General features: G+C 34.5%; 3 protein-coding genes across 5 annotated transcripts; 2 read left to right on the top strand and 1 right to left on the bottom strand.

Annotated features, from left to right (window-relative positions):
* Nucleotides 1-861: 861 nt before the first annotated feature.
* On the bottom strand, nt 862-6114 carry LOC140813728 (uncharacterized). Of its 3 annotated transcripts, none has more exons than XM_073172390.1 (6): nt 6027-6114; nt 4921-5192; nt 4165-4816; nt 3869-4068; nt 3028-3272; nt 862-2828 (listed from the first exon to the last, which is right to left on the bottom strand). In XM_073172390.1, the coding sequence occupies exons 2-6, from the start codon at nt 5190-5192 to the stop codon at nt 1570-1572; spliced, it is 2628 nt and encodes an 875-aa protein (XP_073028491.1). In that variant the 5' UTR covers nt 6027-6114; the 3' UTR covers nt 862-1569. The 3 variants fall into 3 exon arrangements, with proteins under 3 accessions (XP_073028491.1, XP_073028490.1, XP_073028492.1); XM_073172389.1 differs by having other exon boundaries at nt 5924-6061; XM_073172391.1 differs by lacking the exon at nt 6027-6114 and having other exon boundaries at nt 4899-5027.
* A 4840-nt stretch (nt 6115-10954) lies between these two features.
* On the top strand, nt 10955-12948 carry LOC140814792 (protein LATERAL BRANCHING OXIDOREDUCTASE 1-like). Its single transcript, XM_073173889.1, has 3 exons — nt 10955-11489; nt 12028-12355; nt 12458-12948. Exons 1-3 carry the CDS (start codon nt 11026-11028, stop codon nt 12716-12718), a joined length of 1053 nt encoding a protein of 350 aa, XP_073029990.1. The 5' UTR covers nt 10955-11025; the 3' UTR covers nt 12719-12948.
* A 6043-nt stretch (nt 12949-18991) lies between these two features.
* LOC140814793 (F-box/kelch-repeat protein At3g06240-like) lies at nt 18992-20747 on the top strand. The gene is made up of 2 exons (XM_073173890.1): nt 18992-19140; nt 19357-20747. Exon 2 carries the CDS (start codon nt 19424-19426, stop codon nt 20585-20587), a length of 1164 nt encoding a protein of 387 aa, XP_073029991.1. The 5' UTR covers nt 18992-19140; nt 19357-19423; the 3' UTR covers nt 20588-20747.
* The last annotated feature ends 4505 nt before the right edge of the window (nt 20748-25252 follow it).

Here is a 25252-nt window from a genome sequence, read left to right as displayed (position 1 = left end):
TACTAGGTAAAAAAACAAAAACAAAAGGCCAAAAACTTTTGCATTGTTCCTATGTTGTTATCTTGTCCCATCCATCCTTCTCGTTTTGAGTACACGAGAGTGTGCATACTACACGATTGAATCCTGAAGTTCAGATATTCCATTTAAGATGAAATCTTGCACAAGCCCGGAATGGACAATGAGAATCTAGTTATTTTCCAAAATCCCCATTTTCATCTATTTCCAGAAAACGAAATTCAAGATTCTCCCGCAACCGTGATGACTGATAAACATCGGAGCACAAACATATTTGCCTTGCAATCCAAATGTCACTTCACTTCACTACCATAAGGTAGTATCCTAATACTAAATCCAATTATAGAAAACTAATCTATATTATCATAAATCTCAGAATAAATAATTTAAACAACCAACACAGAGTTTATAATTTGTACTAAATATATACGGAAGAATGATATTTTTTTCTTTCCTTTTCCTTTTTTCAAAATCAACAATCCACATAAAATGATAAAATAAAACCACCAAATAAACTAATATTTACCCGAAAGGAATAAAAACATGCATAAAATAAATAATATTTTTTAACATATTAGTTTGCAAAATAATCGAATTTTCTTCCTTTTAAAGTGGGACGTACCTGGCCAACAAAGTACAGTTCAAAGAGACTGCTTTACGCTTTTGGACAGAGGAAGGGAGAAATTTACGATAAGTTTTCATATTTCCTTTGGTAATCTATCTAATTATAATTTTTAAAGAAAAGCAATATTTAATCAACACATTACATAGACCATGACAGTTTTTTTAGGGTGTTTAGGAAAGTAGTAAGGATAATTAATAAGAACTTTATTTTCAAACATGAAAAAATTCTGATACAACTCAGGTTTTATTTCCCCCCTTAAATTAGATGTTTATGTGTCCAAATCTATATTAATTTATTTTGAAGAACATGCGTACAACATAACTCTTGAAAACTAAGTCTTTAGCCTGTCAATTACACGAGTTTTGTTAGTTCTCAGGATTTTTTTCCCAAGAATACTAGAGGGAAGACGAGGAGCAATGTTCACATTGTAGACGAGACCAGTTCTGCGACAGAAATAGCTCTTGACCTTTGTAAATTAGAACGGCCTTCATACCAGCTGCAGCATGAGCAATCCATGAGCAACCCATGGAGCCGTTGCCCTATAAGCTCGATTTTCCGGTTAATTTCATACCTCTCCTACCCGCCACACCTTCGTCCACAGAGAATGGTACCAGATATATCAGATAAAAAAATTTTATCATGTGGGTTGCTTTGCTCATGAAAAGCAATACATTCAACTTTATCCATCTTCTTGAATTCCAGGGACACGTCCAACCTTGCTACTATGAGTTACTTCTTTAGACTTGGACATTAGCATTACACTTCATGTCTAAAAGGCGAAGTTTCGTCTAAGTTGGTGCTTATGTCCTGCATTCAAAATTTCAAATAACAAACCGGTTCTGACACCTGATGCAACAGGCACAATTATTTGATGAGGTGTTCAACCCGTTGACTCACTGAGTCATAATTCATCATATATTCTGATGAATCTAGACCTCCGATGATGCCAACTTGGTACCAGGCAAGTCTACAACTCCATTTTCACTGATATCAGCTGATCTTTCAGTGAAAGTAGTATTTGAATTAACTGCCTCGGACAAAAGTGTGGAGCTTTTTTCTGTCTCACCTCCAACACCCGCTACAGTAGAAAAAATTTCTGCACCTTTACCACTTTTAGATCCAATGATCTGAAGTTCTGCATGTGAATCTAAAGGATTGACCATGAGTGAAGGGTCATTACGAGGTTGTGGCTCTACATCAACCATACTTGCATTATGGTTTTTCTCAAAATTTTCTTGGCCACCCGGACTCTTGAATTCAATATCAGTAGAAGAGAGTTTCTCGGTTGTGTCTGCGCCAGTATCTGCCTGGAGTTCTCCATTCTCAACGATTGAGAAGGGAGCAGACGATGCGCTTCTATCTCCAGAGGAAAGCTGAGGTGCCAAAGTACGCATGGATGATGAATCAACTGCCACCTCATCACCAAAAATCCCAAATTGAGCCCCGGTATCATTGTCATTTTCAGTGATCATCAGATGATTTGGATTATCATCTAAATCCATTGCTTCACTGCTTGTATGTTGGGGTTTCACAGTTGAACCATTTTCAATCTGAGATGAATCTACAGTATGTCCTTTGTCCCGGCTGCTCTCTGGGCGAATTTGTGCGTTCAGCTGCATCCGTACGGATATTGCTAATGAAACAGCATGGTCACGAACCAAAGAATCAAAAGGTGGACAGTGAAGTATATTAATCAAGGCCTGGCTGTACTTGTACATACTCATAGATGGAGTGGTGGAACCCATGGCACGACATAATTTCATTGTTTTGAAAATATGCTCGCATAAGTTTCCCATTTTTGCCCAACTACAATCACAGATTGCATACTCTGAACCAGGGTTCAACACTCTATGAACTGTATCTTGATCATCAACAACTTTAGCACATTTACCTTCCATGACTATATGAGCATCTGGAATACTTAATGATTTCCTCCAAGCTGTTGGAGCACTCATCCATTCATCCTTCCAATATCTTGCAAAATCCTCCTTCCCTGAATACTCATCGAGCCAGAAGTAAGAATGGACTTTAGTGTCAAGCTTATTTACAAGCCAATCAGCACGTTCGTATACACTTTGTTCTTTCTCATTTAATAACCTAAGCTTCAACTGGTTGTGATAGAACTCCATTGCTGCACAGGTCTCTTGGCTTGCGAGAGGAAGAGCTTTAAGTGCACGTGCCCAAATACCTGATCAGAAGAGTCCTATCATATCAAGCAAAATTAAGATAATTTTCTATTCTGGAAAAGAAATACACATTTAACAAGGGAAACCCTCCAAAAGCACGCTTCAACAAAGGGTAGACAGTAGTCCATTTGTTTAGTTACTGAACATGCGCGGGACTTGGACATCATGTGTTATTTCACCAATTCTATTAAAGCAAATTACCTAGCCTTGGATACCAAATTGCCTTGAAATAGTCCATAAACTCTGCGGCATCAACAAAATCTTCCATGAAAGCTTCGAAAACATTAGCAGTGCCGGTCCCTTTGCAGATTTCATTAACTGCCTGTCCAAGCTCTTTTGCTATTTCAGCGCGCATCTCCATCTTTAAGCATCTCTTCACCAAATTTTTATGCCATGCATGACGAACATGCCAAAAGCATATAAATATTGAGCATTGAAACACTTCCCTATAGCCACACAGAAAGAATATCCCTCACTATCAAGCAACCACAAGGAATCAAATTAACAAAAAGAAGAGACATTGAATGTATCTTTAATTGATACAATCCTAACAAAGGGTACACGATTGGTTAAACTGAAACAGTCTACAACCACTCTTATCCTTAATGAAACAAAAACTAAGATGCAAGAGACGTTTGCAGCCCTCCATTATCTTGTTTGTTACCCCAAAATTAGCTAATTCATTTGGATAATTAAGCGAGAAAAAAACCAACAAAATTCGAACATTGGTTGGAAATAATATTCAATCATTAATTGATTTATGCAGGCAAGACAAAGGTGTTCAATATGGAGTAACTGTGAGATAATAACTATTGTTCAACAAATATTCAGTTTCTCAAGTAAACTCAATATTTCACAATTACTATGAAGTTGGAATCATCTGGTCAGATCATGTTTTGAATCTTCTGAGTTCTGATGTATTCTATGAACGTGCAGATACCATAAGCAATACAATGCAACAGTTTGAAATTTGAATCAATCAAGATCGCTGTTGTAGCAACAGCGAAAACTGACTTAAAACGTGAATGCAATCAAGACAAACCTGATAGCTACGATATCAGCCGAAGGATCATCCACAATGAAACCAGCCAACTTCCACGTGGGATCTTTTGCATGAACTCGGTTGCATAGGGCCCGCATCCATCTATATGTATCACTGCTTGAAAATCTAGGAGCAATAATCCAAGCAACTGGTATAGCCTTGTTGTCTGAGTTGAACACCACAAGACTTTGAATAGGATACTGGACACATTTGGATTACAAAACAAAGTAAGCCATACTAAATTCAGTGTGCAAGACAAGAGGACCGCTCAATTGAAAATGATAAACATAACAGACCTTCAGCTTATTCCAACCAAAATTTGAATGTGAAGCCAATAGGCGGCAACTTCCAAAATGAATCATTTGTTGCAATTGCCACTCTGTTTGAATCCCCAGGACCAAAGGATCTGAATCAGAGAAATCTTGATAAAAGAAAACATTACTTTGGTGGCTCTCAACCCACATGCTAGTGCTGACAGTGTCGTCTTCGTCAAGTTCATAAGTGGATCTCCGGATACTCCTCTCTTGTCGGCGAACATAGCGATGGGTCAAAAGGTCATCTCTATTACAAGGACCTCCTTGTTTCTCAACTGATTCATTGTGTCTCTGCATTATGGTTTCAACCGAGACCCCAACATGAAGAAGGGACAAGACACGGAGGCGGAGTTCATCTGATATGTATGGAGCATACATAGCACGAGTCCCAACAGCCTTTTTATCCTGTGGACCATGGCATGGCGATCCTTTTTTATCCACATGCTTATCTTGATTGTATATAATAAGTGCCACTGAAGGCTCTGCAATTAAGCGTTTCACAATAAAATGGCATGTGCAACCCCTCTTTGTATTTGGCCGACCAGCTGATTTGTTCTTTGAAACATAAGTGGTCCTACTAGGCCGTACAATACCACCTTTTCTATGATCATCTGGACCAAAGGAGCACCAGTACCTAGAATGTTGATATGATCAATTTACAGGGGTGCTCAAAAGGATGCAAAAAAAAAATATATTTGAGGCGCAGTTACACTAACAAGGAAACTGATCCAAACATACAAAATATACTCAAGAATTCCATCAACTTTAGGCTTGTAAGACATCTGCGGAGTTCGCCGCCTTCTTGCTTCGACATGGAATCTTGTTGGGCACTCTTTATTGTTTGATTCCCCCCTAACAAAATCATCCACTCTGGAGAAAGGGATCAGAGCAAGTCTATCTATATTATCACGCCAACCTTCCACCTTGGACCACACAACATCATCCGAAGAAAACTCCAAGGTTGGAGGGTTCTGTACAGGAAGGGAGAGAATCTCATCCCATCTAGCCATCTGCAATATAGGAAGCACAAAGAGACTGGTTTCACACAGTTATCACGCCGCGTATCAAAAAATTTAGCCCAAATTCCATGGAGATACAAGTGACTTTCAAGAAGTATGCATACATAAAGCACCTAACATATAAAACCTTTAACCTTAACCTAAAAAATATATTTATTAAATAATACGGAGATTACGAAACACGCTAAACAAAAAAAGCCAGCGGTAAACTCAAACTCTAGTCTCTAGCACATGTAATCTAATCAATTACTCGAGGTATCATGCTCAAATTAAAATTACTGACACTGGGGCATTTAACTAAGATGACCCCGTGTTTTATTCATTGAATGAAACATAATATACAAAAAAAATTCCTAGCATCCTAACATCCTAAGCCTGAAGCCTTTACTAACCGTCGGTTGCTTAATTGGTGGCCCTTCTCTGGACTAGTGAAAGCGTACGAATAAAAATACAATCAGCAAGCAAACGAACATAATTAACCCAGCCTCAACATATTTCGGCCATGTAACCAAAATATACTGCAGCATGAAAAATCCAGGCCACCACAACTAAATTTCATGCCTACGGCCGATTAAAAAATTTTAAATCATTAGAACATACAACTAATCCAAATTCACAACAAATACACAACATTTAGTCTTGAAATCCAGATAAAATAAAAGACAAAGCAGAATGATGATCAAAATGAACTGATGTGACAGAAAAATTGAATTTTTACTAACCTGGAACTAAACAGCTACATTTCATCACACATATCTACTAGAGAAAGAAATTGAAGAGGAAAAAGAAAACAAAAATGCAAAGGGAGAGTCAAATTTTACGTACCTCCTTGAAACCTAAATGAATTTGAGAAGTTAAATGTGGAGTAGCGTGAAAAAACCCTGATTCTAATCAAGATTCCGAGCGGTCTAATGTATAGTTAGCGAGCTTATCATGCAACGGCCCTGTTTTAGTGCATTCAACGGAAAGCCCGATACTGATAGTGGGCCTTAGATAACAAAGCCCGATAAAGATTTTTTCTTTTCAGCCTGTCGCACTATTTTTTTTATTTAATTTTAAATGTGTATACAAAATATTTTAAATAAAGAAGAAAATTTAAAAAAAAAACAAATTCAGTTCTTTTACATAATTGGTTGATTTTTGGATATACTTTTAAGCCATATGAATCCCTGAAAAAATCGGAATTTTATCTTTTTTATTTTTATTTTTCTTGTAATTCACACTTTAGTTTTTTTAGAAAAGTATTTATAATTATTCTAAAGTATGATGTGGGTTGTAAATGAACCAAATCAAGGTAATGAGTAGGTCTCTTGTGAGACGGTCTCACAAATCTTTATCTCTGAAATTTACAATAAAAACTAATATTTTTAGCATAAAAAGTAATATTTTTTTATGGATGAACCAACTATGACTCGTGAGACAGTCTCACATAAGTTTTTGCCCGAGACAAATATGAAAAAAGTTTTGATGCTCGAATTATTTGAGTGGTGATTATCCGTGTCACTCCCAAATTATTTTAATTCAAATCAAATAAACAAATATGTAGTAGCATGAGTAGATATCTTGAGTATATCTTTTGTTAGACGATCTCACAAATCTTTATCTGTGAGACGGGTCAACCCTACCGATATTCACAATAAAAAGTAATATCCTTAGCATAAAAAGCAATATTTTTTCATGGATGACCCAGATAAGATATATGTCTCACAAAATACGACATGTGAGATCGTCTCACACAAGTTTTTGTCAGATATCATTTCCACACGGAGGTGTGAATTTAATTTTGCAGAAAATAAAATAAAAAATTCAAATTAAATACTGAAACAAATAAATGTAATTCTACCAAAAACTAATCATCGTGCAATGAAATCAAACTAATTAAATAAAAAAAAAAAGATTAACATTGGTTTCGGTCGATTTCGTTGTTGAAATTTATTGACTTGATCATCGAAGCAAAAATATCAATTTATATTCAAATATTCACAATTAGAAATTCAATTCCTATCATGATGATAAATATCTAATTCAATGGTAACATTAAAAACTAGCTAGTAAGAATAATGAAGCTAAATAATATAAACACAAGATATTGCATTTAATCTAGTAAATTATTTTTCCTAAAAAATTAACAAATTCAAAAGCAAAAAAATTATTAATTGCAGTTGTTTTACAAAGTAAACGGGTCAAACAATTATTGATATCTAATTCAGAAGTAGATTATACAAATAAAAACTAGTTGATCAATCTAGTAATCAAACAAACAAATCAATTATCATGAAATTTTCAAAAAATTGACACTCAAATATAAATCAACCAAAATTAAACGTGATCCTCAAATCCTACGAATTAATAAAATTATGAATATGTTTATTGTGAGAGATTCTCACGGATCTATATCTGAGATATGAGTCGACTCATAAAAATAATAATTTTCATGATTCAGTTTAATTAAGAGATGTCTCACGAAATTGACACATGAAATCATCTTATAAAATTTTTTTTTTAATGAAATTATAAGGTATCGTCTTCTTCGAATAAAAATCAGGTCCAAAGTAGGTGGAATCCTTGTGGAGTTTCTTTCCTTAGCGGAGTCTTACTTTTCAGACTATTCAGTTTTCAATTACTTCTTTGTAATATTGCACGCCAGTGCCGTAACGATAAAAATTTGTGTGAGACGATTTCACGAGTCGTATTTTTTGAGACGAATATCTTATTTGGATCATCCATAAAAAAATATTACTTTTTATACTAAGAATATTACTTTTTATTGTGAATATCGGTAGGATTGACCTGTCTCAAAGATAAATATTCATAAGACCGTCTCACAAGAGACCTACTCATCACTAACATATCACCAAATACATGATTTTTTTTTTTCCTTTCTTAAAATATTAAATTAATTGTCATAAGATACCAATATCCAAATTCATCTTTACTTTCAATACCTATGTCAGCATAAATTTGCAAAAGTGATTTTTATTCAACCAATCACTATATACCCACCATCTTTTATAGAAGCTCAAGACCCAATTGTAATGTAAAAACCGACCAACTAAGTGGGTCTTTCTGCGGAAAATTGTAAGCAATAATCAACGAAAATAGAATATCAATTGCCCTCTTAATGTTTATTAATTTTGGGTTTACCATTTCGATTTCGCCAATGATTTGGATTTAAGTCAAGTTTCATTTGGTTTCTTCATCAAATGTGTTCTTATGTAGATGCTTTCTTTCTTGATTTATTGACCTTTGAAATTGGGGGATTTTGATAATTTTTTGAGTATGATTGTAAAAAAAGTGAGTTTTTTTTTTTTTTTTTTTTTGTCTTATAACTCAAAATCTTATTTTTGGGTTCTGTTTTTGCTTAAGTTTGTGGAGAAATCTTTAAACCCGATGAAGAATGTTGAAAATACTAGATTGAACAATGTTTTGTCATATTATCTTTTGACACAAAAATTCATGTGAGACGGCCTCACGGGTCAAGTTTGTGAGACAGATATTCTGTTTGGGTCACTCATAAAAAAATATTATTTTTTTTATTGTAAACATGAGCATGGTTAATCAGTCTCACGAATAAATATATGCGAGATCGTCTTAGAGACCTACTTATCTTCTCTTTTGATGTTTCTGAAAGAAAAAATATTATGATATTTGTAATGTTCAAAACATATTTATTTAATGCATGTTTATCTTATAACTCGAATTCGGCTTAAAAAGGATTCGAACACGTTCGAGTTCGACAGTTCAAGATCTGGTATATTTATAAAATGTTCAACCACTATAGAACAAATTTTAATTAAATCAAAGTAATCAACCAATCTGATTTAATCATACTAGAGCGTCCTAAGCTTATAAGCCGTCAAAAATTTGGTTTAATAGAAAATAGATAAGAATATTCTTCTTCCATGCATGTCTCAATTTTATTTTGAGTTAATATTAAAATGGTAGCAAATGACACAATGAACAAGAGTAGATCTCTTGTGAGACGGTCAGAGACGGATTTATTCTAGGGCTGTACTGGGCTGTAGCCCAGCCCAATTTTTTTTTAGCGACGGTTTTTCAGCAACCATCGCTAATATTTGCGACGGTTTTAGCTAAAACCGTCGCCGATGTGGATCGACCACGGTTTTAATTCAAACAGTCGCTATTAGCGACTGTTTTTTGAAAAACCGTGGCTAATAGCGACGGTTGTTTCAAAAACCGTCGTACATCAATGTCTTAGTCCAATCAAGTCCCGTCCATTTACAAGGATGAGACTAAATTCATCCCATATCCTCTGATCCGCCCCACCTCAATTCTACAAAATTTCTCTCCCAAGTCCCAAGCCCTTTAGCGACAGAATAGAATTGCGGACTCCCGAAGAAATCGAATTGCTCATCGGCAAGGCAACAATCCAGGTAAGAATCGGCTATACATTTTTTAGTTTGTTTTTTATAGCTTCTCTGTGCGTGATTTGTGGTTTCTTGATTGTTTGTTGTTGAGTTGTTGATTGACTATTACTTGTTTATTTGTTTAATAATTATTTTATTCTTGTTTAGAATTATAACTTGAACTATTTCAAAATGGAACATCAATAGAACATCATTACCACTTTGATGTTTTTAATGCAGCAATAGATTTCATTTTGATGGAGTTAAATACTCGGTTCAATGAGTCATCGGTGGAACTTCTTTCTCTTAGTACAGCTTTAGATCCTAAAAATTCATTTGACTCATTTAGCATTGATGATATTTGCAAGCTTGCGAAGAAGTTTTATCCTGGAGATTTCACAGCTCAAGAAATTGTTGCTTTGGAGTATGAATTGATACATTATAAACTTGATGTGATGCAGAATTTAAAGGTTTCTACACTTGTTGAGTTGTGTCAGCAATTGACCGAGAGTGGACGGTCAAGTGTTTATGTTATGTTGACTAGATTGATTTATCTTGTTTTGACATTACCTGTGTCTACTGCCACTACTGAGCGGGCTTTTTCAGCAATTAAGCATGTGAAGACGGCGCTTCGCAATAAAATGGAGGATGACTTTCTTGCCGATTGTTTGACACTCTATATTGAACGAGATTTAGCTAAACATATTGATGTAAAATCTATTATTGATAATTTTATGTTTTAAATTCTCGTAGGGCACAACTTCGTTGAACGATATAATGTAATTTTTTTTAATAATATATAACTTATCATATTGAGTTCAAGCCCCCCCAACTTTTATTCCTGGATCCGTCTCTGAAGACGGTCTCACGAATTTTTTCCTGTGAGACGGGTCAACTATACCGATATTCACAATAAAAATTAATACTCTTAGCATAAAAAATAATATTTTTTCATGGATGACTCAAATAAGTGATCCGTCTCATAAAATATGACTCGTAGACCGTCTCACACAAGTTTTTTGCTAATGAACAAATAAATCTAGTTAATTATCGTGCAATGGCATTTTTTTGTCATAGCATACATGTCCGATAGTAAGAAAAGATACTTTACCATTGAACATATAAAAAGACAACTCGGATGATTAAGAATTTGATTATAAATTAATTACAAAAATAATTATTTCAAATTACAAAAATAATTTATGTCATTCGTGACATAATTATTTTTGTAATTTTCGATAAGTTATTATATATAAATTTTAAATTTTTATTTAATACTTGAGGTGAGAAACACGATGGCGGAACCAAAAAAGTTGCGTATGGAATAACGTGGGTATGGGAAATCACAAACTTTTGGTTAGAAAAAACAAAATGTTGCATTATATATACACTAAATCAGCAAATTGAAACAACAAACTCTTGATATAATTCACAAGCCATTTCCAGGACTTTGATCCATGGGAGAAGTCGATCCTGATTTCATCCAATCCCTGGAACACAGGCCTAAACCACGCACCATCGAGCCCGAAAACATCCCACTGATCGATCTCTCTCCGCTAAAATCTTCGTACGACGTCAATGATTTAGCCAGTTTGGCATCAGAAATAGGCGATGCATGTGAGAAGTGGGGTTTTTTCCAAGTGATCAACCATGGGGTGCCTTTGAAATGCCGCGAAAAGATTGAATCCGCGTCGAGGAAGTTTTTCGCCCTTCCGAGGGAGGAGAAGAGAAAAGTGAGCAGAGATGAGGTGAACCCTTTTGGATACTACGATACCGAGCACACCAAGAATGTAAGAGATTGGAAAGAAGTAATGGATATCACGGTGCAGACTCCGACGACTATTCCGGTTTCTCATGAACCTGATGACAGGAGGCTCATAGAGTTGATCAATCAGTGGCCTAAAGATCCCCCGGAGTTGAGGTAAGTGGCTATGTTAACATTAACAAAAGTAATTATTAAATGTGAAGAAAAGAGATATCAAGTAAATTTATTCAGCTAAAAGAGAAAGATAATGACCATTGGATCTGTAATTTGGGAAATACCAGATCTCAAAAGAGAAAGAAAGAGAGCTAGATTATAGTTGTTATAGTCATGTGAGTTGATATATTTTGGATTTAGTAGTATATTCAGTTGAATTTGGTCTTCATAAATTAAATTTTAACTTTTTATGTGTCACAAATTCAAATTAACATAGACAAATATTACGAAAAACATCGTCGTCCTCGTATAATAATAATAATAATATCGACGACGAGTTTTTTTGGTCATATATACCTTGGAAAAATTATATCAAAGTTAGCCTTTATATATCAATTAGCTCACCAAAACAATTTATTTTAAGTTTTTTAACTCATTCATGACAAGTTTAAATATATAGCTTGATACTTCACAAAGGATAGAACAAAAACATTTATCTTATTGGTATATATTATAGACAGAATATTTATATATTTTCCAGGGAGGCATGTGAAGAACATGCAAAAGAAATGGAAAAACTAGCTTTCAAGTTGCTGGAACTCATAGCCTTGAGCTTAGGCTTGAAAAGAGATCGGCTACACGGATTTTTCGAGGACCAGACCAGCCGGATAAGACTCAACTACTATCCACCCTGCCCGGTTCCACACCTGACTCTTGGCGTAGGACGACACAAAGATGCTGGTGTCTTGACTGTTCTTGCTCAAGACGATGTTGGCGGGCTCGAAGTGAAGCGAAAATCCGATGGAGAATGGATTTTTGTTAAGCCTATTCAGAATGCATATATCATCAATGTCGGCGACATAATCCAGGTGAAATCGATGCAACATGAATCTAGATAACAAAAGAAATTCCAATTTTGTTGCTCTATATATATTTCTTGTTGACGAACTCCGTGGCGAATATTTTTACAGGTTTGGAGCAATGAGAAGTATGAGAGCGTAGAACATAGAGCAATGGTGAATTCTGAGAAGGCAAGGTTCTCAATTCCCTTCTTTTTTAACCCTGCGCATTATACTTGGGTTGAGCCTCTCCAGGAGCTTATACACGACCAAAATCAGCCCAAATACAAAGGATACAACTGGGGCAAATTTCTTACCACAAGAAACCTCGGTAATTTCAAGAAGCTTGCTGTTGAAAACATTCAGATAGCACATTTCAAGACCCAAAATTGAAGGAAATATATATATATATATATATATATATATATATATATATATATACACTAGAAAGTGGCACGCTGCGTTGTCTTTTGTATATATTATCTCTTTTTTTTTTTTTTATCTTTGTTGGTAAGAATATATGCTGGATCGCGTACTTCTTCTCTCTTTTCTATTATATAATAATATATAATTATCCCCTTGTTCACTACATTTCTCGTACTTTTCGCAGCTTTTCTTTTGTTGTTTTTTTCCTCAATTGTTCAGCTGGTTTTTGGACTACGTCGAATTTGAACAAGGACTTGTAGTCATCTTTTTTCAGATCAATTAACGGATCATTACTTTGTGTAATAGGTGCAAATTCCTTCACAGGAAAAAGAAATAATATTTTTTGATACAGCGAAGATGACTTATTAAGATGGAGCATAACACATGATATATATATCATCCTATCATTTTTTCCATAGGCGACTGCAATTCAAAGTTGGGGAAAAAAATCAACACCACATAAAAAAATATTAGAGTGACAAATCATATTAACGATATTTTACAACGAATAGAAATGACAAAAATGTAAAGCAACATCCCTGAAGAAAAGCAAAAGCAAAGAATTTCACCAGCAACAACACGAGAAAAAGAAGAAACATTTGTATCACGTCAATGACTACATCACCAGAGGCAAGATCTCTGCAATTTTTAGGGATATGTTCATGCCAACAACTATCGTCGTAGGGGTAAAACAACGGATAGTGCAACCGATCATAGAATCCAAATAATGTTCTTTATTTGATGCATCAACCCATCTCCATGCATAATGATATCTCGTTCATAAGAAATATTAACAATATCAGTACCTTCTAGCCAAATTGTTGGAACATTTCATGTTCTCAATCTTGATTTTGATGTTAACAAAACTTGTTATTATGTTTCTGACAATTTACGTGAGCGCGCAGAACTGAAACTGATCAGGCGTAAGTGCGCAAAGTTGAAATTGATCAGAATTAAAACTGATCTGAGCTAAACTGAATCGGAACTGATCCAAACAGGAACTAATCCAAGAAAAGCTGAAGAGTTCAAGACGCAAACTGAAAGTGCCAACAGCTTGCAAAACTGAACCAGTTCTACTGATATGCAAAGACCAGTTCAACTAATTGTTCAGCTGACAGGTGGTTCACCAGAAGACCTTCAGAAGTCCGGCCAGCTGATGAAGAGTTCAATTGATGAAGAGTCTAGCTGACCAGTTCAGCTGAAACAGTGAAATCAGTTCAACTGACGAGCCAACTGATTTCACCAGTCCAGTCGAAGACCAGTTGAGCAGACCAGAACTGAACTAGTTGATCATCTGACCAGTTAAGAGCACCAATTCGACATCAACCAGTTCGAACTTATCCACATCATCAGTTTACGGGCCAAATGACATCAGTTCAAAAACAGTGCAAAAGATCTGTAACAGTCATATATTTGAGTCCAACAACTATATCAGTTTCGAGGCCTATAAATACAAGATCTTGGAGATCAGTCGAGGGATTTTTCAAGAGGTTAAAAATAGCTTTGGCAGGAGATTCAAAGCATGGGCAGTTAGCATGAAGAAACCAGCTAGTTGAGAGCACAAGTCCTTGTGTAAGAACACATTTGAGATGTACACTGTAAATGATAGATTTCTCATACACAATCACTCACACATATATGAGAGTTAAGCTGTAATAGATCAGATGAATGATGTCTTAACACACAGACGTAAAACAATATGTTTGTAGTCTTTGCATAAGAAACATTAAAAAATATACTGATTGTGAGATGCTGCCTGCAATCTTGAGTGCTAGAAGTTCTAGTTGGGTGCTTCCCTTCAGGATCGGATTTGTACAAGGAGTTGTATGAATCAAAGTCTTCTAGTGATATCCTTCCCAAGGAGAAGTAGGAGGACGTAGGAGCATTTGAAGTTTTCGAACATTCAGAAACAAATTTTTATCTATTTATTTATTGCATTTACTTCTCATCTTATTGTTTTAAAGATGCAATGTTGAAGTATTTATGTGTTCTTCATATATCAAAATATTCCTTACCAAAGGTTTGATAAAATGCTTCAACCAAAATGTTTTTCACTCTTTCAACTTGCATATATTTTAAATTGATTTACAAAATACTTAATCGGTTTCTACGAAAGATTATTTCGAGTATTTTTCGTCTGGTTTAAACCAAACTCGATTTAATTCATCAGTGTTCAATATTTCAAAAACCAAGCTATTGTAGCTCAACCGATTCCCCCCAAACTGATCCTAACACAAATAGCTGCAACCTTATCTGTATATGGATAATTATCACACCTATAATTAACATGTTCATTATTACAATATGCAACCTTAGGCCTTTAATCAGTAGGATATTGATAATTATAACACATGATATAATCAACAAGTTCATTCCAGTTTGTGATCTTTTTCTAGCCTTTAATGTATCCATGAAAAACAACATGCATGACACCATCATCGACATCTGAATCATCAATTATAGACATTCTTTAAAACCGTCACAATTTTTTAAATAGTGTTGTAATTAACGATGGTTTTTTACAACACTATTTAAAAAATTGCGACGGTTTTAATAAAATCGTCGCTAAATATATCGACATGGATACAATTTAATCAAAATCATCGTTAAATATAGCAACAATTTAACCAAACCGTTGTTATTTGTCCAAAAAACACGCTAATCCACAACGATTTTCTAAAACCATTGTCGTTTGTCCAAAAAACACGCTAATAGACAACGGTTTACATGACCCCCAAAAAAACGCTCAACCGTCGCAAATTGTCTATAAATATTCGCGTTTTCGGTCCATTTTCCTTCACACATCTTTACAACACTTAAAATTTTTCTCTCTTAGACGATTTTAGTTTCGATTTAGGTAAGTTTTTTCGCTTAAATTCTTGGTAAATTTTTAAGTGTTAGTTAAGATCATAAATATTGTTAGCTAAGTCAGATTGTAAGGCTTTTTTGTAGATTTATTAAATTATAAAAGTAATTTTTTTTATTTTACTAAAAATATTAGCGACGGATTATGTCTAAAACCGTCGCTAATAAACGACGATTTTTCTCTAAAACGTCGCTAATTAGCGACGAAGTTATAAAAACCTGTCGTTACTTTTCCACAAATCGTCGCTAATTTTAGCGACGGTATATTTTAAACTGTCGCTAATGAGCGACGACTTATTCACCACCCGTCACTAATTTTAGCGACGGTATATCATAAATCGTCGCTAATTAGAGCTACGACATCAGTTTAAATCCGTTGTCGTTGAACGCACTCAACAACACTGTCAGTTACAACAGTTTTTTGGCGGCAATGACAACTGATAATATCCATTGTCGTTTTGCGTTTTTGTTGTAGTGGACACCATCGAATATCTGAGCTCTGCGCTTGGCGTTCAGTGGTGTGGGTAAGGATGGTTCTTTCCTTCCAAATCTCCGAAGCACACATGGACATCTTCTCAAACTCGCTTCTATGTAGCTCATTCATCAGCTAGTGGCAAAAATCCCATGACTCCTGATTCTGAATTCAGTTAATGAGGTGATCTCTGTTTGCTTCCATCTACCTCTCCTGAATGTGCAAGTAAAGAGTGCATGACCCGTGGTATCCTCCCCGCAATTGCATAAGGGACAATGACTAGATACCAGGTATTCCATCAACTTTATGCTTCTAAGACAGCTATGGAGTATGTCAACTTTAGACTTCTAAGACATCTATGGATATCCTATGTGATCTGATGAGTTAATAGTACAATGAATCTCTAGCCAGAGTAAGACACGTGCATTATGAAAATGTGTTTTCCTAATTACATATATCATGCACTATTATTTCTCAAAGATACATCATATCATTATCGAATTCATTTGCAACTCTAGATGTACCAATGATTGCAGATTTAATTTAGATATATGAGTTAAATGGACCGTATATTACGCTAACCAAATCTTACTGGTTCTTTTAGGCACTTTCAGTGGTACCTAGGAGATAATGGGGCGATGCTATTATATGCTCCTATCATGATCCGACGATACAATCAGACTCAAGTTTTGACGTTCTTGATTAAGGGGTTGATGAAAAAAATGAGGCTAATTACTGTAAGCCCGAATAAAAATAAATGTTTTTTCTAAATCACAGGAAGTTGTGAACCCATCGCTAGCTGTATCCCTGAACTAACGAAGAACACACAAGTATTTGATTCTTTGCTATCGTTGAGATAGTTAAATTAAAGGAGTTGAATTTGGCGAATTTAGTTTGTGTGAGGATTTAATTGGATATGAGTGAGAATCTCAAATATGATATGTTTATGACCCTTATATGGTGTGATTATATGATTAAAAATTAGGGACCGCTATCAGTAAATTATGAAAAGTACAGGAATCTGAGTGCCTAGGTCAAGATATGCTAATGTTCATGATGATGGTTTGTTTGTACAATATATGTTATGCATGTTATGTCATGTTCGAAAATCATGTGTATTTGTTATGTATATGCTCGAACGGTCTTCGCTTACTGAGTGACGACCATATCACTTATCTCTTACTCTACACTATCCAAATAAGTTAGAATAGGAAATCAAGGAAGAAGATCAAGATCAGTTTTGGGCTGGTGAATTCGGTTTTTAATTCAAGTTGTAAACGTTTTCGTAGATTTTTATCGTTTTTAGAGTTTATATTGTAAAGACGATTATATTCTATGGTATTTATGAAATAAAATGGTTTAGTTTATAAACGAGGCTTATTGTTTGGCGACTATGTGATTGTTGAACAATGTCGGTGTCGACTAACCCGATCTCGAGGGCGTGACACTCAAAACTGAGACGAAATCATCTGCTACATTTGGTGCTCCAACCCGTGCTACACTTTGCTCAATCAAGTCTCGTTTGCACATATAATTAAAAAGTAAATACACTAAACACCATACATGAAGAAAATAGAATAAATCACTGACAAAAAATTTCGATTCATCTTTTTTTTAATAATTAAAGCAATATCGATATATTGTTTTAATCATTTAAAGTTCTTGAGATACAATTTATTGTCGATTTCTTTTTTTAAAAAATAGATCAATCGAATGTTCATCAATGATTAATTGTATTTTTTTTCATACATGATTTTTAGTGATTTTAATTTTTAATAATTTGTGCAAACGTGGCTAGTTTGAGCAAAGTCTAATACAGTTTAAAGCACCAAGTGTAGCAAATACTTTCGTCCCACAACCAATTAAAGCTATAATTTAATAGTTTTTCATATTATACATATAAAATTCCATAATATGAATATTTTTTTTTTACTTTATTTACTTTTTTCTCAATTTAGTATCATTAAAAAGTTTTTCTAAACATCCTAACCTTTAAATGCAGAGTCCGTATAATTATGATAACACATGATAATATATTCAATTTTATTTTTTGTAACAAAATTTTCAACATAAAATAGTGCAATTAAAACTTACTCTATTTTTGATTAGTTTTTTTTCCCCATAATTTATGTACTTTTTAGTAATTCTACAATCATTTTTCATGAACTTAATCAAAATTTGATAGATAAAAAGATATTAAATAAATTTGTAAATTGGAAACTTTTTTCGGGCTTTTTGTACAGATATTTGATTTGGTTGATAATTAATATATTTGCTATGGTAAAAAAAACTTATTTTGCGACTTATAAGTTAAGTTAAATGTATATACTAAAAATAAAGAAAAAAAGACTTCAATGTAATTTAATTTGAGACTAAACCGGAAAATATCCCAAACAAATGGAATTAAACCGAAAATTTTACTAGTAGATCACGTGTCTTAATTTTGGATCTTTATTCCACAATATAACCAATTTAATAGCATAGATTTAGAGTTTTCGATTAGGGTTGAGCTCGTCCCGCCAAATAATTTAAGTGGATTGGATTGAGATTTTGCAACTCATTCAAAAATGGGCTTAAACTGACCGGTCTATGCAGGCAGGGGCGAAGGTAGAGCCTTTTGTACTCGGGCTTTAACTCGGGTGGTCCAAATTTTTTTAAAAAAATATATGTATATTTGTGTATAATTTTGAATAAATTTGATATTAGCTTGGGTAGATCAATTTAAAATATTAAAAGATGTTAGAGTTTAAAATTCTAGTTCGAGTAACGCCATATTCCTGGCTCCGTCACAGTATGCATGTTCCGGGGCTAGGAAGGGCGGGACGCGGTTGACTCGGGTTGGCCGTGGGTTGAGAAGCAAAAAAGAATTCCAAAATGGAAAAATCCAAAATAGATGGCCTTGACCTAATTCTTCTTCTTTCAAACAGCTAGTTCTTTTTTCTCCCCTCTTCTCTCGGTTCTCAGCGCCGTCACGCACTAGTCACTCGCCGCCGCCCCCACAGCCCACCACTCCGCCCCTGCCGCTTAACCTATCGGAGAGTTCATCACGGCGGTATGTCTCTATTTTCAAATCAACACGCGTTGTGTGCCTTTTTCTTCCATATTCTACAAACATTTTTTAGGGATATTTTGCTAAAATCAGGTTAGAAATTGAAATAAACGTATCTAACCATGAATTTCGGATTGTCATGGAAATGCGTATATGAAATGTTGATTTTATTTAACATTTTTAATGAAAAACGTACATTGGTGTGACTTTGATTTTCAAAACTTTGAAGGATACTGAAACAAGAAGAGATGAAGAAATAGTGCTTCCATTTCGAGATTGCGTGAGAATGGCTGATCCACAGCTACCGGAGGATGTACTCATTGAAATTTTGATACGTCTCCCGGTGAAATTTATAGTAAAACTCAGGTGCGTTTCAAGAACATGGCGTGATTTGATTGGGAGTCCTATATTCATCCACAGATACCAAAACCGCGAGAGAAAACAGAGTGTGTTGCTTGTGAAACGCTATTTGATGCAGAACAATGGACTCGAACCGATGATCTCTTTTCACCATCCAGATTTCCCCGAATTATTGGTATCCCCCAATCTATCCCTTCCAGTTTTGCCTGATCTAGACTTCCGTTTCCCTCCTCGCATTTATTCAGATGTCCAAATGTATGGTCCTTGCAATGGGCTTGTTTGCATCCCATTCGTTGATATCATTTTCTTATGCAATCCGGCATTGCGAGAATTCAAGCCGCTTCCCCCTCTAAACATTCCCTGTCCAAAGGGTTATGGTGTCTTTCCTTATGAATTTGGATTTGGGTTTGACCCAAACACTGGCGCTTACAAGGTAATCCAGATTTCTCAAATCGCTTCAGATAACTGGGACGATTTTGTACGCAAACAAGATCATTACAGCAGGATTGATTTATACAATTCAGCCTCCAATTCATGGAAGCGTATTGATGCAAAACTGCCTGAGATGGTTTATGCGCGTTCTTTTCAAATTTTCTTTAGTGGGGTTCTTCACTGGTTTGCGTGGATAGATAGTTCAGAAAACCATCCATGCATTCTTTGCTTTGACATAAGAACGGAGGCTTTTCTGCTGTTAGCGTTTCCTGCAGATTTCCCCAAATCAGAAGACGACATCTCCAGCCTGATGGTGTTAAATGAGAGTTTGGCAATGGTTCGATATCCACAGTGGAGCGAAGAATCCGGACCGACAGAGATAGAGATTTGGGTGATGAAGCAATACGGGGAGAAAGATTCATGGACGAAGCAGTTTGTGATCGGCCCTTACATGGTTGTTTGCCCTTTATTGTTTTTGAATGATGAGTGGTTGCTGGTTGAATCCGAAAACGGCCAATTGGCTGTTTGTGCACTTGAAGGAAACCAGTTCGTGGGATTACAATTCTACGGAATTGGTTTTAAGTGGAGTGCTGTGGTTTATGAGGAGAGTTTGATAAGTTTAAATCACATAATATCAGGTGATCCTGAAAAGGAGTAAAGATTATTATATTTTAGGATCTTCAACATGCGTTGTGTTCTTATCATCTTGTTATTGTCTGTCAATGAATGTGTGAACTCGCGGCCGTTATTTTTGGTTGGTTAATTCATGTGACGTTTCTTTAGAAGACTAGATTATGGTTTGTTGTGTCTTGAGAAAAAGATTTATTAAAATCTATTCAAGTGTTTATAATTTCATATTTTGAAAAATAATTGTTACTTAAGTTAATTGTCATTATAAACCTTAATATTTTATTTAATTGTTACAAGATTTTGCTATTTTTAGACTTCAAGGAATTATTACTAGTTTAGTTTACATGATGATGATGATGATGATGAAGCAAAATATATAGATTTTTCGTTGAATGCCGGCTTATTTGTAATATATTTTTTACCATAATATTTTTAGTTCATAATATTTTATAGTGGAATGAGAGGTACACTCCAAATGTTGTTAATCACCATCCGTCCTATTGTTTTAATATATAAAGTGGCCGTAATATCTTTTATTACTCTTTTTAACCTTTTGAATTATAAAATTCATATTCTTTTTGTTTATAATATTCTTTTTCCAACATAATTTTTCATTTTATGCATATAAAATTCCAAAACATGAATATTCTTATTCCTTTATTTACTATTTTCTCGATTTAGTATTATTAAAAAGTTTTTCTAAACATCCTAACCTTTAAATGCAGAGTACGTGTAATTTTTATACAACATGATGATATATTAAATTTTATTTGTTTATAATATTCTTTTTCCAATATAAATTAATGCAATTAAAACTTGGAAAAATTAGAGATAAATCCCCAAACTCAAACTTAAATTTATCTTAACTCTTTACACCTAAAAAACTTTGCCCAAAATTCCTAAAAAGATAAAAGTGACAAAAAAGCCTTTATATTTGTTAATTTTAATGATTGATTTTACGGGTTTATTTTAAAAGTAATTTAAATTTTAAAATTTATTTCAAAAATAAATTAAAAAAATAACTCAATTCGTGCTTAGCAGCATCCGTGCTCTGCAAGAGCGGACGGTGTTTGCGACGGAATTTAGCGACGGCATATATAACAAATCGTCGCTAAAATTGAATTAGCGACCGTTTTCATATACCGTCGCTAAAATTGGATCAGCGACGGTTTTATTGGCGACGGTTTTTCCGTCGCTATGCCAAAATTTTGCTATTTTCATTGCACGCTAATAATAGCATATACATGTACGCCGTGGATAATCTTGAACTTTCAACGGCTTTCATCTTTGCAGCATGCAATGTGCGCTGCGAAAAACCATTTTTGTTGTAGTGAAGATATTGAAAAAAAAACAGACAAAAATTCATCACGAAATAAGTTTTTTCAGGAACCTCTACTATTCAAACCTGGTTTTTTCAGTGAGTCAGAGATGACTGACTTTGATTTGTTTGGCCAGCAGGATTTTCGACGATTTTCGACCAAGACGGAGTCTGAAAATCTTGTTGACTTAAAAATTATAGTCTATTGTTTTAATATATAAAGTGGCCGTAATATCTTTTATTACTCTTTTTAATTTTATGCATATAAAATTCCAAAACATGAATATTCTTTTTCCTTTATTTACTATTTTCTCGATTTAGAATTATTAAAAAGTTTTTGTAAACATCCTAATCTTTAAATGCAGAGTACGTGTAATTTTTATACGAAATGATAATATATTAAATTTTATTTGTTTATAATATTCTTTTTCCAACATAAATTAATGCAATTAAAACTTGGGAAAATTAGAGATAAATCTACAAACTCAAACTTAAATTTATTTTAACTCTTTACACCTAAAAAATGTAACCTCCCGAAAAATTTAAAAGTCCACGTGAGCCACATACATACAAATTATTAAATTTCTTTGGTATTTTATTAAATTCTTTTAAAGCATAAAAATGCATAATTATTTTATAAATTATGTGTTTAATTATTTTTATGCATTTTATACATAATTCATGCATGATAGAATTTATTTCACGAAACTTTAAAGGTTTATGCATTAAAGATTTTTAAGTTTCATTTCGCGCTTGAACGAGGATCGGAGACCGGAGAATTTTCAGGGAAATTATTTTTATTACATGATTTGTTTTTAAATATTAATTTAAGATGTTTTAAAGGTATTTTTCAAGAATTGAGATTTATTGGGTATTTTTAACCGCAAGATTTTAATTTTTATCGGTACGTAAATTTTATCGAATCGAGAGACTTTTTGAGGGTTCGGCTAATATTTTCAAAAGCTTTCCAACACGAGTGTGTTAGGATGTAATGAACTTATTTTTTTTAGCTTATTGGACTTAAAACTCTTATATATATTTTTTTAGAAATTAAAGCCGCTAGCTAAATTATTTTATACCATTACTTCCTTGACCAAACCTTAACCCCACCACTAGGGGTGGGCATAAAATCCGAAAAACCGAAAAAACCGACCGAACCGAATAATTCGGTTTAAATGGTTCGGTTTTATCGGTTTTTCGGTCGGTTATGGTTTTAAAATTTATGAAATTCGGTTTTTCGGTTCGGTTTTCGGTTTTCATCCCCGAAAAAACCGAAAAACCGAACCGGCCATATTATTGTTAAGTATAAGGTTTTTATGTATAATGGGTCATATTATTGTCTAGTATAAGACTTTTTATGTATAATGGGCCTATTAAGATTTAAGAACTTAGTATCATTAGCTCTCAATTTTCAATCCGATTGTTTTTTCTTCTTTCTCACCACTCACCAGTCGATGTTTTCTTTTCTTTTCTGTATATATTTCTTTAATTTTTTATATAAAAAATTAAGTCCCACAAATTAAATGTTTGAAAAATACTATGATTTATATTTTAAAGACATAAAGTGACGTATAATTTTATTTCGTAACAAATTTTAGCTAACCGTATATAACTGGCCGTGTAAACCGAACCGAAATACAAAAAAACCGAACCGAACCGTAATAAAATGGTTCGGTTTTGGACTAGAGATATTCAAAACCGAAAACCGAAAAACCGAACCATTGTAGAGTAAAATCGGACCGAACCGGCCGTTGCCCACCCCTACCCACCACCTTCACACCAACCGACACCCCTCACTTTCAGAATTGTGCCTTCTCGGTTATATTAATACACCAGCTGTGAGACCTTAGTTTACACTTGTTATTGCAAAGAACAACATCCGAGGCTTTTCCGATTGCTCTTCTCTTCAACATTCTCGCATAAAAGATCAACAGGCATGCTTTGTAACACCTTTGCTGCATCATTCATGCAATATATATCTGATGTGTGTGAATTATTCATGAATTATTCTCGATATAACCGAAAGCATGGAGGATCTTCATTTTTGTTCATGGCATGCATTTCTTTCAATATTGATCACGTTTTTTTTTATTCTGAAATTTTGAGTGCAAGGGGCTGCTGGGAGGTGTTTTTAGGAGTCTGTTATTGGTGTCATGTGGTGTTTATGGGAGAAATCCCAACCGTGGTTGCTGGGAGAGCAAGGGCCGAGAGGTAAAGGATTTTGGCTCGGTGGGGCTGTGACTCGCATGGGGTGAGAAGGGTGGTGCAAGGGCTGAAACAGGGCTTGGACCAGACCCAGGTGGGTCTGAGTCACGACTCAAGGAGGCCCAACAGCTGCTGGAATCACCTGAAGCGCTGCTGCAGGCAATCGAGAAGGGTAGCTCGGGTTGGGCGCTGGTGAGTGTTAGCGATTGTGGTTATCGTGTAGGCTTGTATGGGAGGTTAACCGTGGGTTCAGCACGTCCAGGGGGAGCCTAGGGTGGTCCAGGTGTGTTCGGGTAGGGACTGGTTCCATTGGACAGACTTGGAGCGAAATTAAGGGAAGTGGATGAACTAGAGTTTAAACTTGTGCATGATCTAAGAATCTAGCAGCTTTATGCGTCGTTTAGTCTTGGTTAAGAGTTCATTAAGGTCTTAATGGTGACCTTTAATGGCTGAACATGTGAGGATAGGAGTGGACCGAAACATTTAAGAGGTGGGAGAGGTGTTTGGTAAATAAGTGAATTTTTAGGAAGATGAGGGTGCTAGAGTGCAAATAAGGAAGGGGCCAAACTTTAGGTGAGTTTCTGAAATTTTCAGCCGAGGGATTGGGGGCCTCAAGTTAATGTTTTAGAATCATTACAGTGTTTTTAAGGTATAGTAAAAAGTTGGAAAGTATTCGGTTAAGTTTCGAGTCGATTTGGGTTAAAACCGGGACTCCGGTACAAGTTTTAAAATAATTCGGTTAAGTTACGAAATGAGCTCGAGTTTACGTCTAGGAATACTTTTAAATATGTTTTGGGACAATTTTAGGAGTTTGGTAAGTTTTGGATCAAAATAATGAGTTTTGGAATTTTTCGGGATTTAATCGCCGCACGAAACGCTAATTAAAGAATTAATTGAAACGCCTAGATTTAAGTTTAATAAAATTATGGGAAATTATATTTAAGCTCAAATAATTATTAGAAGTCTAAGTTTTTTTTAATTTGGGAATTTTATGCTAAGGTTTGGTTTAATTCGGGAATTAAAATGCATTAATATGTTGTATTTAGAGATTAATGTAAAAGTCATCGATTTAAGCCAAATATAAATATGAGAAAATTCATGTAGGCTTAAATAATTATTTGGGACATTTTAGAATCAATGGAATTAATAAAATGTCAAAACGTGAAATTT

Source organism: Primulina eburnea, chromosome 15, assembly GCF_022965805.1.
Source record: "Primulina eburnea isolate SZY01 chromosome 15, ASM2296580v1, whole genome shotgun sequence".
Taxonomy (NCBI): Eukaryota; Viridiplantae; Streptophyta; class Magnoliopsida; order Lamiales; family Gesneriaceae; genus Primulina; species Primulina eburnea.
The sequence above is the reverse complement of the archived record's forward strand: the minus strand, read 5'-3'. Positions and strand labels throughout refer to the sequence as shown.

Bases quoted from the DNA above. Each gene is read 5' to 3' on its own strand.
- LOC140814793 (XM_073173890.1), top strand. From the start codon at position 19,424: ATGGCTGATCCACAGCTACCGGAGGATGTACTCATTGAAATTTTGATA.
- LOC140814792 (XM_073173889.1), top strand. From the start codon at position 11,026: ATGGGAGAAGTCGATCCTGATTTCATCCAATCCCTGGAACACAGGCCT. The intron at 11,490-12,027 runs GTAAGTGGCTAT...TATATTTTCCAG, and splicing joins AAAGATCCCCCGGAGTTGAG to GGAGGCATGTGAAGAACATG. The intron at 12,356-12,457 runs GTGAAATCGATG...ATATTTTTACAG, and splicing joins ATGTCGGCGACATAATCCAG to GTTTGGAGCAATGAGAAGTA.
- LOC140813728 (XM_073172390.1), bottom strand. From the start codon at position 5,192: ATGGCTAGATGGGATGAGATTCTCTCCCTTCCTGTACAGAACCCTCCA. The intron at 4,069-4,164 runs GTCTGTTATGTT...AAATGTGTCCAG, and splicing joins TTGGTTGGAATAAGCTGAAG to TATCCTATTCAAAGTCTTGT. The intron at 3,273-3,868 runs GTTTGTCTTGAT...GTGTGGCTATAG, and splicing joins GCTGATATCGTAGCTATCAG to GGAAGTGTTTCAATGCTCAA.